This window comes from Euprymna scolopes, chromosome 36, assembly GCF_053919585.1.
Source record: "Euprymna scolopes isolate OS-2025 chromosome 36, ASM5391958v1, whole genome shotgun sequence".
NCBI classification, from domain to species: domain Eukaryota; kingdom Metazoa; phylum Mollusca; class Cephalopoda; order Sepiida; family Sepiolidae; genus Euprymna; species Euprymna scolopes.
This window is the reverse complement of record NC_136517.1, coordinates 55,087,287-55,102,642: the sequence shown is the minus strand read 5'-3', so window position 1 is coordinate 55,102,642 and position 15,356 is coordinate 55,087,287. Positions and strand designations below refer to the sequence as shown.

General features: G+C 32.7%; 1 protein-coding gene across 2 annotated transcripts in view; it reads left to right on the top strand.

The window, feature by feature from the left end:
* The window catches only part of LOC145260502 (protein PALS1-like), a 608,074-nt gene that overhangs the window by 588,962 nt on the left and 3,756 nt on the right, over nucleotides 1–15,356 (top strand). For both annotated transcript variants that reach the window (XM_080118617.1, XM_080118618.1), the window contains 5 exons: nucleotides 2,012–2,214; nucleotides 3,282–3,412; nucleotides 4,988–5,149; nucleotides 9,551–9,753; nucleotides 13,509–13,619. In XM_080118617.1, coding sequence (XP_079974743.1) covers nucleotides 2,012–2,214; nucleotides 3,282–3,412; nucleotides 4,988–5,149; nucleotides 9,551–9,753; nucleotides 13,509–13,619 — 810 coding nt within the window. The remainder of the gene's footprint in view (nucleotides 1–2,011; nucleotides 2,215–3,281; nucleotides 3,413–4,987; nucleotides 5,150–9,550; nucleotides 9,754–13,508; nucleotides 13,620–15,356) is intronic.

Genomic DNA, 15,356 nt, shown 5'->3' with positions numbered 1-15,356 from the left:
ACAAAAACAGTTAAGTAATTTTTATGACTAATTCTAAGGCTGATCAGCAAAATCATAAAATCACATATAATTGCTATATTTTTCGTATTGCCACCTGTACTTAGGGTTATTAGTAGGAAAGGAGTGTGGTTTTTATGACTTTTAACAATACTATATATTAATACAGTAAGGTGTGTTATTTATTTTGTGTGTCACAATTACATCCGAGTGACTATTGTTTAATTATGGATTCCCATTTCTTATAATAAATAATTTTACCAAGAATTCTTCATATGTTTTGGTTTGGGTTATAGCTGATGGCACTCAAGTCATTTATTTTCTTATAAACAATTTTACCAAGTTTTGGTTTCGATTTCGATTATAGCTGATGGAACTCCAATGATCCTTTTTTTTTTTTTTTAAATAAATACTTTTATCAAGAATTCTTCATAAATTTTGGTTTCGGTTTCGATTATAGCTGAAGGAACTCAAGCTGATACACCAAAGTCATACGGATATATTTTTTATTTTTGAAATCGCAACTTTATAATATATAAAAATCGATAGAACATTAACTCTATAATAATATATACAAAATCTGCAAGAATTAAAATATCATATTTAAGTGTACTTAATGACTTGGCTACGCCGGGCATCCTTGCTAGCTTAGATAAATACTTTTGTAGTTTTAACAAGAGTTACAATAATATCAGAGCATCTCTATTTACACCATGAATACCATCAGCAATATATTACATTTGAATGAGTCCCCTGTGGAATTTCCACAGGCCCCGCTAGTTGTTATTATTTGCATCTCATTTTTGTTTTTGCTTTGTTTTTTACAGCAAATCAATTTAATAACCCATCAAATTTATATAATTAAAATTTAAACATTCATTGAAGGAAGGCACATAATAGTTAAGGAAGCTCAACACCCTCTCCATGTTAAAAATGGTTTTCTAAATAGTAACATAATTATTTAGAAATTTGTTTGTAACAATTATGGGGGGGCGTTAATATTTTGTTCTTGCATCATTTTCTCATTTGACCTACTAATCGTCGACTATTTTCAACTGTTTATGAAAACTTCCAAGTAGCATGTTGTATACTAACGACGAACTGATACAATTTGGCTTTGATTAATATCAAAATAAACCTTTTGTTGTTTTTCAATGTGCAATATATTACAAGGAAAACATTTGAGAAAAAACATACACGGAAGTTACCTGGGGATTTATGTAATAATTTGAAAATTTACGAAAAAACAAAAAAACAAATATCTAATTAAATATTTATAAATATTAAAAGAATTGGAATCGAGAATCGGAAATTTAGAATTGGATCGGAATTGGGAAAAATTTTGGAATCATCTCACCACTAAATATCATATTCCAAAAATCACTTAAATTGATCAAGTAGTTTATTTTGATAAAGAGCATTTTAAACGATTAAGAGGAATTCATAGACATTACAACATAAATCTACTAAGTATGAATTATTGCTGAGTTATCTCCTTTTGTTTCTTACCTTTTTTTTTTTTTTTTTTTTTTTTTTGGAAAATGGCAGGTGAAAAAAAACACTTTTTGGATAGTCATAACATTTTATTTGTTTGATTTAAAAAAAAAAAAAAAATAAAACTACTTGATTTTTGGAATATTATATTTTCATTTTGTTATAAGTACTCACATCATGCAGATTTTTCTTTGTTTTTGTTTTTTAATATAGGGGAAATTCTGAACAAGAACCATGCTTTTAGCTAAGGGTAGTTTTAATGAATTTAGTTTTGTGCTCAAGTTTGATTATCAGAAAATTTTCTCTATTAAATTTGTAGTTTAAGCTAACATGTGTGAGAACAATGCATTGGATTTTTTTTTTTCTCCCAATATTTGTAATGTTTTTCTCTTAATATAAAATTTTTTTCTCATGGTTTTTATGTATCTTAAAAAGGTATCGAAATTGTAGTGAAACATATGAACCGAATAAAACCTACTTCACCGTCATTATTTATGGATCGTATATAATTTGCTTCCAGATGCGGGTTCGAGCCTTGTTTAATTACGACCCAAAAGATGATGATTATATCCCTTGTCGTGAACTGGGCATTTCATTCCTGCGGGGTGACATTTTACATGTTATTGACCAAGAAGATCCAAATTGGTGGCAGGCATTCAGGGATAAGGAAGACGAGCAACACCTTTTGGCTGGGCTCATACCTTCTAAAACCTTCCAGGAACAGTATGTATGACGTTTTTTTGTTTTTTTTTTATAACTCTGATGATACAATGTTTCGATTGATGTACTCCTCTCCAACCTTCTTCAGATGCATCTTGTCAAACTTGAGAAACTACATGGGAAAATTTAATCCATGCTCTTATTCCATCAACTAAGTCCTAAGTAATTTACAATTGCATTTTTAGATTTTGTGCAAGAACCCGGGACATAGTGGATAAAATACTTGATAAATTATCTATATGGAAAATGACTCTCTCTCTCTCTCTCTCTCTAGAGAGAAAATTACAAATGTTTATATATTTGTATGTATAAGATTTGCTAATAAAATAATTATTATCAATGTTTTAGCACAGCTATTAAGTGCATGGGCATATATAACATAATTACGTGAACACACCGTTCTCATCAAATCACCAAAGTTAAGCAACATTGAGCCTGGTTAGCACCAGATGGGTGACCATTTGGGAATTTTAGGTGTTGTATGTGTTTTCTGCTTATCTCGGCATTTGTTTCCAGTCGTCCTGTACATACAATTCACTTGCCACTGCTATTTAACAATATCGACTCAGGAGAGGTGTGATTGGAGATTGCGCACCTCCTGCCACAAAAAATTCACGTGCAGGCACCCCTATGGTGGGTATCCATAGTCTTTCAAAGACTGAAGGAGACTCTTTTAAGTGTAAGGGGTTCATATGTGAGCTATATTTAGTTTAATTTAGTTTGATACAAAAGAGTTTAGGATATGTTTTGCATGTAAAGAAATATGAAGAATATGCTGGATATGCTGTGTAGATCATTAAGACAAGTTTAGTTCTGATGAGCTTAGAGGAATATTAAATCTGAACAATATAGAGAGATGTGTGCAGAACAGGAGACTTAGATGGTATGGCCACATTGAAAGAATAAATGAGATGTAGAACAGTTGAAATAATAAATTCATTTCACAGGTAAACATTTTCAAGGAAAACATGGGATAAAAATTAACTTGAGAGAAAGATGAATAAATGCCATCCAAACGGATGTTAGACCGAATATGATGTTCATTTGTCATTTTTTTTTTTTTTTTGCAGGCGAGAAATGCAAAAACAAGTGGTTATTTCGGATACGCGAGAGTCAAAGAAGGGACGGAGTTGCATTTGTACAAAAAAGAGTGATAAAAAGAAGAAAAGGAAGGGCCTCTACAACACCGCAGCGAGAGAAGGTAAGAATTTCAACCTCAACCGCACCTGATTAGGAAGGAGAGTAGAAAGTCTTGTAATTTAAAACTTCTCTTTTTTTTTGCCCTTCTGACAGAGTGGAAAGAATTGCTGTTTTCTAGGTTTGAATCTATTCATCTTATACTTTATCATTGGCTAGATTTTGACCTTGAAGTGTTTTATTTTTTTAATCCTTACATCAAGTGGCTTCATGCTTTGTCTGAAGTTTTTTTTATTACTTGGAAGGTCACTACTTATCAAGTCCCAAAGACCACTCAAGGATAAGGGTTGAGTTAGGTAGATGCTGAGACAAGATAAGTCCAGGTGGAACTTGGGTGGGACTAGATTATCTAAATGAACGATTAGATAGAAATTTATTCACATTAGACTTGAAAACGAACATGTTATGGTCAGCCGGGAAGCAGACAAATGGTATTGCATTCCACAGATGGACACTTCTAGGAAATAAACTCTGTTCATGAATTTTCGTTTAGCTTTGGGAGTGAAGAAAGTTGTTGGCAGTTTTTTTAGCTAAGCAAGGATTTATGAGGAAGGACCATAGATTGGAGCTCAGTCGAGCACTTACTATAAAAGTATCGATAGAGCAGAGACAGACTCGCAACGTCTCTTCTGTGAGAAAGAGGGAGTAGGAAGGCAAAAAGGTCATCGTCCACTAGATTTCGAAGACGGTTTTGTACTCTGTCAAGGTAAGAAAGAGTACTCCATCTTATGCCATATTTGACTCTTGTAAAGGTACAGGACTGTGTCGGGAGTGAGATACTTTCTGGAGCGGTAAACTGAACTCACTATCTATAAGAAGCAAAAAAAAAAAAAATTAATTGCACTTGTCATAAAAAATTGATAATATATTTTTCTTTGTTTTATTAAATTGGATAAAACTTTTATAATAAAACTTGCTTAAAAAAAAAAGTCCTTTTGTTTATCAGTACTGTAGTCAGCAGGTTAAGAGTAAGTTTGAACATATATTAAATTACCTCCCTTAGTTTTCTATACAAAAGAAATATTTGCTATTTGTATTTAAAGTTATTGAATTTTTTTCAATACAGATCGATGAGCATAATAAATGACAGCTTTCTAGTATACCAATTGTTTGAAAAGCAATATTCTGGTCCAGCTCATTTTTTGGCAACTTTGAAACTGTTATAATGGAATGACCTAGCACCCCTCCATACAATAATATACAGACAATGTAGAAATACTCATCCGGGAATGAGAGTTTCAAGACACCGAGAGAGACAGACTCTCGCCTTGTATCCCCTTTGTAAATAAACCTTTGTATTAACCCTAAGTTAATATCCCGTGTTATGAATATCTAAAGAAAGATATATCAAAAACAAACATTATTTTGAAGATGGACTTTCTTATTCACCTAACACAAATATGACTCAATCCCAGAACTAAAGAATATTTTAGCATTCATTTTGTGTCATTAAAGTATATAGGGCAAAAGCCTTGGAGAAATAAACATTGATTAACTAAGACTTCATATGATAATAAATGTGAATTGTGTAATGACGTATGTTAATTTAATTTCGATGTATGTTAATTTTTGTTTTCAGAAATCGAGGAAATCCTGACATATGAGGAGGTGGCCCAATACTTACCACAGCCGAATCGAAAGAGACCAATTGTTCTAATTGGCCCACCTAACGTCGGTCGGATGGATCTAAGAACACGATTGATGGAGTCTGATTATGAACGGTTTGCCGCAGCAGTGCCTCGTAAGTGCAGCTTTTCCTATATGCTTCAATTGTGTTTTTAGTTCTTATCCAGAATTTTCCCTATATTAAAAAAAAAAAAAATCAAGAAAAATCTGCATGATGTACGCACTTATGACGAAACAAAAATGTCATATTCCAAAAATCACAGAAATTGATCAAGTAATTTTATTTTTAAATAAGAAAATCAAATTTTATGAGTAACCAAAAAGCGTCTGTCTGCTATTTTGAAAACAGTCTAAAAAAATACAAAGAGAGATAACTCGGCAGTAATTGCGAGATTTATGGTGTAAGATGAATTCTCATTAATCATTTAAAAATGATTTTATTTATTCTGGGTGTAGGGAAAATCGTAACTTACCAGGATAGCATGTGTGTGTTTTGTAGGCTTGACAAGAAAAAAAAATGGTGACTCACAGTTGCTTTTATACTTAACGATCACATGTGAGTGACACAAACTTTATGTAAATGAGACTATACCAAACACAAAAGAAACCGTGGATAGAACAGGTGGTTGAGTTGGAATAAGGTGTGTTACGGAGCTAGACACGTACGCCAGACTGTTGAAGGTGATTAGAAAAAACATGGGTGGAAAAGATAAATAATTTATTGAAATTGACTTTCAAACTAGATTTGGTAAGAACCTTCTTTTTTTATATTGTATTAATGGGTCACCACTTATGAACGCCCCAAAGCCACTCAAAGATAAGAGTTAACGAGTTTGTCAAATGAACAAACACATTACCTTGAGAATTGATAACAATGGTTGAAAATAAGCATGATTTGATTATTTAAGAGGATGGGTTAACAAGAATTTGGGTTTGAAAATGACCATGTTATAATCAGCTGGGAAGCAGTTCTGTAGTATTGTGTTCTACAGACAGGAAGTTCTTACATAGAAACTTTACTCATTGAAGTTGTTCGGTTTTAGGTAAACAGAGAAAGAAATGAAACTTATTTACAATGGTTGTAGGTAAACGAGTTCTTTTTGTGGATGTTTTCATGGGGGGAAATGCAGATTGGAGATCGGTCAAGCACCAACCATGCAAATAATGATAAAGATAGACTAGCAACGTTTTTTTTCTGTAAGAAAAAAGCTGAAGAGGACGTATCCCACTAGATTTTGAAGTTGATTTTGTATTCTGTCAAGGCAGGAAATAGTGCTCTAAACAAAATTTCCCTAGATGTGGTAACAGTACTTCTTGGGACATATTTAACCCTTATACAGGTTGAGGATTGCATCAAGCGTAAGATACTTCCTGGAGTGGTAGAATGATCCAACTATTTTGCCAGCAACCTAAGCAACAGATTTGATGTATGCTTTCAAATTCAGGTCTGGAGCGATAGTCACTCCTAGAAATTAATCAAAGCGAAGGCCTTCCTCAAGGCGAGAGCCATTGATTTAAACTGAGGCAAAAGTGAAGATTCGAGCATTGGTGGTGAAAAGAAAGCTTATTTTTGGATGTATTAAAAAAAAAAAAAAAAAAAAGTCACCTTTTTTGTTTCCCCATTGCACCAAGTGCTCCCGGTTGAAAGAGGGAGAATCAGAAAGATCATTAATTGTTGTGGACCGGTAAGGGTCTGGAATAAAGACACGAACTCCATATTTAGTGGAAACGACGTATATTGAACAGAAAAGTAAGTACAACAGATAAGGAGAGGTGGTTGTACATTAGTACATGACTGTTACAGAATACGGACACACACATGCAAATTCATAAATGCATGCTAGATGACGTCACTGTAAGGAACGAGACTAAAAAGGAGAGAGAGAGCATCTTAAAGGAGATAATCATATAAGACGTTACAGCCGTAATGAGAAGTCACGCATGGTAGGAAAAGGAATAAATAAATGCTGTTATTGCACGAAAAATAACTGACTTCTGCATAGGACCGAGAGACATATTGTCCTGGCTTTTAAGAGTTCATTGTTATCTGTAAAGTGGGTACCACAACATTAATGCTCTTCAAAGTGTTGCCATAGATGTCAACAAATGATCTTAGAATGTGATTTGGGAGATCATTGATGAAAATCAGGAAGAAAGTCAGGCCAAGAATGAATCCTTGAAGTTCACTGGTGTTGATACTTTGACAATGTGAATAAAATATTTTGTTTTATTTCGTAATTTTGATGATTTTAGTAAGTTAGGTTGATTTGAACTTTCAATGTACAACATATATCCACACGCACCTGTAATCACAATAAATTACAAGTTGTTTTGAATAAATGTTTATGATGATGATGATCTTTTTACTTCTTTATCATTTTTTTTTAAATCATGATAATGAAAACGTAGCACACAACTAAAATATGATCAATGACATATAACTAAATATGACTGCAATCTTAGTGCAAATCTCAAAAAACTGGCTACTCAAATGGTGTAGAGTCTGCTCTATGAAAACCGGCTAAAAAATTTTTTTTAACTTTTTCTCCCTTGAGTCCCAACAATTACATGATGATCTTATTTTGGCCTACATCTCGTCAATGGCCATTATGATATACATTAGAACCTATTATTCATTCCTGCATTAGAAAGAGGTCTACATGGACACTTAAAGAAACTATTCCACCACCAATTTTAGTTGAATCGAAGGAGTGACGCTTTCTCAATCAGAATCCCTGAACCTTGGAATAGCTGGTGCTACTAGATCAGAGTGTTTGAAGATATTGGCTTGCTGAGACGAAATGCCACTAACATTGATGCTTTTTGTTTTTCTACTTCCTTTTGCAAAACTTAATTATGTTCTGCAAAATCAAAAACAAAAACAACCCCCCCCCTTTTCCTTCTTCCCATTTCCCCTTTCTCTTTCTATCTTCCCCACTTCCTGACTAGTTTTCTAACTTAAAATGTACCAAACATTAATACTGTAACCCTTTTTATCTCTTCCATTGCAAAACTCATTCATGTTCTGCAGGTAAGGGAACAAAAACAATAAAATCCACTATAAAACAACCAAACCAAACACTACAAAACAGCGATTGAAGATACAAAGAGGTTGAAGGATCAAAACCTTCTACAAAATAACTGGATGCAACATGAATACTGTTTCCAAAATAACTGGATTCGGCATTAAATAACCCGGAAAGGATTGATATGCCGTAAAACAAAACAACCAAACCAAACCTTGGAATAGACTTCCAAGTGAAGTAATAAATGCACCAACAATGCAACAATAATGCAACAATTCAAGGTGAATTTAAACAGATACTACTGACGTAAAATGGGGGGGGTCACCTCAAATACACAAACGGAATGTTCAAGAAAGATTATCGCTACAGTCCTCTGTCTCTTCTCTCTTGGCTGAGCACCCACGGTAAGACTTCTCTTTCTTGCTTCTAACAACAACTACATTACTGTGTTCTCTTCTGTGTAAATTTCTACCATCCTTTCTCTACATGCCAATCGAAGCGTGGTTGTTTAATTTTTGCCAAATAAAATTGAATTGTTTCACATCTTAACTTGCATAAAAATATGAATAAAAACAAAAATACATACTGGCAAGCCGGCACCCAGGATAAAAAAGGACCCCCCACAACCCATTGATACACCAGCTGGGAAGATATAAACAATGGTCTAAAATTTCCTATCTCTGGAAGTGGCGTTCTAGTTATGACAAAGGCCAACCTGGGTCAGGCTTCAGGCCTTAATGAAAAACGTCTTGGTTCCCTATCCCCATCATTTGTAGTAACAAAAAAAAGATAAAAAAAATAAGAGATTTAAAATTCTGGCCATGGTCTGTTACAAAAGAAGGTGCTGTTGTTTTGCTACCATGGCTCAAAGTTTGAGCAAAACATCAAATGAAATCCTGGCCAAAAAGATCAAAGAAACTGACTTCATAGTCAGGATTATTTAGATTGGTCCCCAACAGAAGAATGTTTAATTTTATTTTCAATCAATAATCCGGCAGTAGCCTAGAAAGAAAATGGAAGCCAAATTCCTAGAATGTGTTCAACAAGTCTTGTAAATGATTTTTATAACAATAATTTCATGTGGACTGAAGAAATATTTCAACTTGTCAGAAACTGGATGACAATTTCCAGATGATTCAATGGATTTACGAGCATTGGTTTTAATAGCCGATTCTTGGTAGTGTGAAATCTCTAATTTACCATGCTCAATGAACCGTTATTCGCAGTCAATTGATGGTTTGAGATGGAAATGTTCAAAAGATGGATTTCTGTCATTCAATACAAAAAACTTCTTTTGAGTGAACCAAACTTTCCTCATGAACAATTATCTTTAGAATTTATACATGGAGTAATGATTTCTTTCAGTTTTAACATAAAACTATAACTCGGTGGCCATTTTCTTTCTAGGCTGCTGTGTATACACATCACCCAATAATCCTTCTAATTTTATTTACATATTTTTTTTTTCTTTTGTCTCGCTTTTTTTTCAGACACAAGTCGTCCGCAGAAACCTGAAGAGATTGATGGCAAGGATTATTGCTTTATTTCCCGTGAAGTCTTTGAGCATGATATCAACAGCAATAAGTTCATTGAGTATGGGGAGTTTGAGAAGAACTTTTATGGAACCAGCTTGGACTCTGTCCAAACGGTTGTTGAATCAGGCAAAATTTGTGTGCTCAGCTTGCATCCAGAGGTAAGTGCAGGGGAGGGAGGATTTTTTACATGCAGGTGATTCAATAAATAAGAGAAATTATGTCGATTTCATTTATATTTTTTTTTTTTTTTTTAGCTTAGTTCCTTTTCTGTGTACATTTTTTAATTTAAACATTATTTATTATATGTTTATTGTTTATATATAGGGACTTTTTTTATGGCTAATAAAAACACTCCACTTTTGGGACTATTTTATCATATTTGTCCAAAAGTTTTTGTATATGTCTATTTAGCAGTTTTGCATGGTGCTGAACTCAAATTTAAATATGATAAGGCCTTGGGGACTTTTGGGGCTAAATGGGCGGGGGGGGGGCAATGATGGACAGTCATTTCTTTTTTTGCATAGTGCAGAACTCAAATTTACATATGTTAAGGCCTAAAACTGCACCGTGTATTCATTTTCACCAGGATCTGACGTCCCCTGGGGACTTTTGGGGCTAAATGGGGTGGGAGCAAATGCTGAACTTAGTCATTTTTTTATGCCTTGTTCACTGTGCATTCACGGGGGACCATGCATGCTTCACTTGTTTTTTTTTTCTTTTTTTGTTTTTTTTTTTTTTTTAAAACAATATTGAATTTATCTGCATTGTTTATTTACAAATTCATGGTAGATATAAAATAAATATTACTTCAGCATATATAACGTTAAAATTATGGGGGAGTGTAATATATTTTGTTCCTATTTCATTAAATGAAATATGTTGGTGGAAGGGGGCATCAAATACAAAAACAATTTTCTGAATCCCCCCCCATCCACACATACGATGGAAACATGAAATGTTAACGAAGCAATATTGGAAAATTCTGAAACCAATGTTTTTTTGTTGTTGTTTTCTGTGAAAGACATGGTAAAAATGTGATATTCATCGGGAACATCTGGTAATATGTACCCATCACACTATTTTATCAATAAATTCTTCTTTGGCCTTTTTTTGAGGAATAAAGAGTAGTATTTACTACACTTAATTTGTCCTATCCTAGGTCAATGAGGTAGAAATCCTTTCAGACTTAAGCAATGCTTTTTTTTTTTTTTTCTGTTTCAACCTAGAGTTCTCCCCTTTTTCGGGAGTTAGATGTTTCCCACATTAAGAACCGACCTTGTGTCAAAATTTGCTCTTATCGGGAGGCAAGTACATAAAAACAATTAAATCCAAATTGGACAAACAAAAGGTACTTATGCAGAATACAGACCATGTTAAAATAATAACGTTATTATTTAAAAACCCATTCTGGACATGATTACCTATTCTGTACGTTCATCTTACAATTTAACAAATACAACTATTGTTAAAAATTAATCTTGAAAATCCTTACCAAAAAAAAGATATTTTTGACTATCTATTCCAACAGCCTTTTACTCCAATAGTTTCTTCCCCTGAACTGCTAGACTTTGGAATTCCCTTCCGGGTTCCTGCTTCCCCAACTATACTGACATGCAGAAGTTCAAGTTTAATGTGAACAGACGTCTTGCTGCTAAACTTCCTACATAGTATCCCTACATCAAAGTGGCAATGTGCCTTGTTTGGGGTGAAAATGTAATAAAAAATTAAAAAAAAAAAAAAAAAAAGATCCACACGTTGTATGCAGACAATCACAAGGAAACAAAACAAGGAAGGAACTCTACTCACTTTTTTTTTTTTTTTCAGTTGAACAACAGACATTTATTTGCAGGTACTCTTCAGAATAATGCCTTGTCTATTGTTCAAAAGTCTTCTTGTACTCCAGTGTGCTTAACAAGACTCTGCCATGTCAAATGCATGGTACACTATCTTTGTCTGGCCATGTTTAGGACATGTCTTTCCCTGTCGCTCTCGGGCCACGTGTGTAACGTGTCTCTTTCTCCCCTTCTCGACCATGATTTTATTTTTTATAAACTTTTTTTCTTTCCTTATTCCTGACTGTGATGTCACCTCACTCACAGCTCGGTCACTTGTAGATGTTGACTGTTGTTGCTGCTACTACCATATGCAGATCTGCGCTCTGTTGCAGTACTTTTGATTAATCTGACAATCAGCAAAATTCCACCCTTTCACTAGATGCTGGAAAGCCTTCTATGCTAATAATTTCTTTCTATGGATTGCTAAACTTTGGAACTCCCTCCCTATTTCCTGCTTTCCTGACTGTACTGACATGTATATGTTTTGACATATATAACAGATATTTCGCTTCTCAACTCCCTACATAGTCCCCTGCAGCTTAATTAGTAGCCCATTACATCCAAGTGGTAATATGCCTTGTTTGAAGTAAAAAAAAAAAAAAAAAAAAGATTTTCCAATGCCCACTTGGTGCTACCAGATCTGACTGTCTGAAGATATTTCTTCCTGACCTAAAATGTACCAAACATTGATGCTATTCTTTCGCTTTGCAAAACAGCAATTTTAGTCTACAAAACAACCAAACCAAACACCATAAATAAATATTCGGAGATATAAAGAATTTGAACTATAAAAACTTTTACCTAAATGCAATATTTTGGGCGTACTAAAAGAGTATGACCACAAAAATTTGGATGATTCTTCTTAAAAGCATAGATAAGAACGGACCAATCAAATGCCAGAATCACTTTATAAAATATGAAGATTGTTCCAAAAGTAAAGCCTCTTATTTTTTTGTTTTTGGCTCAAAAAGTTGAAAAGCTACAAAGATGGGAGTGGTATCATTAAAATGAGCTACCGTTTGTACTCCAGAATTTATTTTTCTACGTAGTCACCACTATTCTCAATGCACTTTTGCCAAGAATTCAATGACGCATCTCTGCTTCTGGTACACGTCCATGCTAAGGGTTGGTTTCTTAAAATCTCACACCATCAATATCTGCAACACAGAGATGAAACTTTCAGGTCATCATAACAATGCAATCTGCAATTCCCTTTGATCAATTTGGGCAGAATAAAAAAAAAGAAACAAAGCATTACTTTTTGAACGCATCTCATATGTTAAATCTCTTTGAATTCTTCAGTGATGGATTTCCATCGTGATACAAGAAAACCACTCTACTTTGCTGATCCTAACTGGATTAACTCTTTACCTGGTAAAGTTTCTCTGACTGGATTTATGCTGCCAATTTTTTCTTTTTCTTTTTTTCTCTTTTTTCTCTTTTTTTTCTTTTTTTTCTTTTTTTTCTTTTTTTCTTTTTTTTCTTTTTTTCTTTTTTTCTTTTTTTTTCTTTCTTTTTTTCTTTTTTTTCTTTTTTTTCTTTTTTTTCTTTTTTTTCTTTTTTTTTCTTTTTTTTCTTTTTTCTTTTTTTTTCTTTTTTCTTTTTTTTCTTTTTTTTCTTTTTTCTTTTTTTTCTTTTTTCTTTTTTTCTTTTCTTTTTTTTTCTTTTTTCTTTTTTTCTTTTCTTTTTTCTTTTTTTTCTTTTCTTTTTTCTTTTTTTTCTTTTCTTTTTTCTTTTTTTTCTTTTTCTTTTTTCTTTTCTTTTTTCTTTTTCTTTTTTCTTTTCTTTCTTTTTCTTTTCTTTTTTCTTTTTCTGTTTATTTTTCATTTTTTTTCTCTTTTTCTTTTTTCTCTTTTTCTTTTTTTCTCTTTTTCTCTTTTTCTCTTTTTTTTTCTCTTTTTTTTTTTTTTGCTTGGGAAAACCATATTTTTCTATTTCAAGAATTGCTCTGCACTCAAGAGACCCGATTCAGCATTCCTTAATCTGAAAAGGATTAACATGCCATAAAACAAAACACCCAATCCAATCCCTATGCCCATTTTCTAATTCTTAATAATTTTCCAAATTCTTCTTTTCAGTCTTTGAGAATCTTGAAGCAATCTGATTTGAAACCTTATGTTGTTTTCATCCGACCACCAAATTTAGAGACCCTCCGGCAAAACCTTAACACTCGAGAGGTTACCTTCCAGGTATGTATGATAAACTGTAACGACATGTTGGTTCAGTTTTTAAAATTTGAGATTTCATTAAATTTATTTTGTTTTTAAAAGTAATAAGAAGAGGGAGACAGCACCTTTATGTGAGCAAGTAAAGCGGAGGAATGTGTTTAAAATATATGGCTTGTTCGAAAAATAAACATCAGAAGATTAAGTAGTGTTTAGAAAGATACACATTGAATGTTTGGTACTGATGCAGACTATCATTGGAATTTTCTGGTCAGTTAAATGGTGCTGAAACGATTAGCCAATGAAATTGCAGCAGCCAACGTCACTTAAGAAAACATTTACTTGGAGATATTTAGCTTTAATACAAGAATGCACTACTGGCACAAGATTTTGTACTCTTGTTCCTTTCGTGGTCAGGAATTAAAAATATCAAGACATTCTTGTTGGTGTAACCTCTAAACCTGTTGCCCAAACCAGCTCTGCGATTTAGCGTGTTTTTTTTTAAATTGTAATGTTTTTTTTTTTAATTATTTATCTTTCTAATCTTGAACAATAGTTCAAAAACCAAAATGGCTTTGTTCATATTGTTGTGTAATGAAATGAGCATACAGAAGCAAGGAGGACAAAGAAATTTAATTTAAACTTTTTTTTTTTTATTTCAGAGGAGTTACCAGGGTTGAGATTGTTCTCTGTTCCTATTTACTTGTGTTTCCATGAGGGCAGAGTTAGACACAAGATAATCTTTTATAATTTATATGTGAAATAAGGATTTCTTTCAGATTCACAAAAACTCAATTTAAATTTATTATTCTCATAATGTGCTTTTAAAATTATAATTTTCATAACAAGCCTTTAAAATTATAATTTTCATATGCCTAATCAAATTAAATTTGATACAAATAATGATTTGGTAAAGATTCCTGGACAATGATGAGTATGAACAGCTATTTATTTATTATTATTATTTATATGTTTTTCTGTCTTTTTACTCTCTACTCTTTCTCTCTCTCTCTCTCTCTCTCTCTCTCTCTCTCTATATATATATATATATATATATATATATATATATATATAATTATTATTATTATTACTATAATATAATTATATATATACTAGCAAAAGTACCCGTCGTTGACTGGGTTCAAAAACAGCCTACAGAAAATGGACTCTGATTTCTTAAAGTATGATACGTTATGAAAAGGAATGGTTGTAAAGAGATAGCTTCGAATTTGGAGGTATCAAAACCAAAGCAAAATATGATGAAAGTAAAAATAAAATAGATAAACCCCATAATTTATTATACCATACCTGTTCACACTGAAACACTTATCACAATATTCTGTGGATCTATATTAAAAAACCTTGTTAAACTTTGTGACATATTTCCGTTCTATGGAGGTCAGGCGCGAACGGACACCTCATAATTTTATTATACCATATTTCTTCAAACTGAAACATAATTATCAAAGTATACTTATGCAGATAGATATGAAAAGTCTTTATTAAAGTTTGTGCCTATTTCCATTCTATGGAGGCCAGGTGCGAACGCAGACCCTACAATTTTATTATACCATCCCTATTTAAGTTAAAACATACTTATCGAAGTATTTTATGTACATCTATATCAAAAACACTTGTAAACGTTTTTTTTTTGTTTTTTTTTAGTTTTTAAATTTTTTATTTCCATACTTTGTGGACCAGGCGTGAATGCAGACCCCACAATTTTAATGAACCACCTTTTTGCAGGATCAAGCATACCCA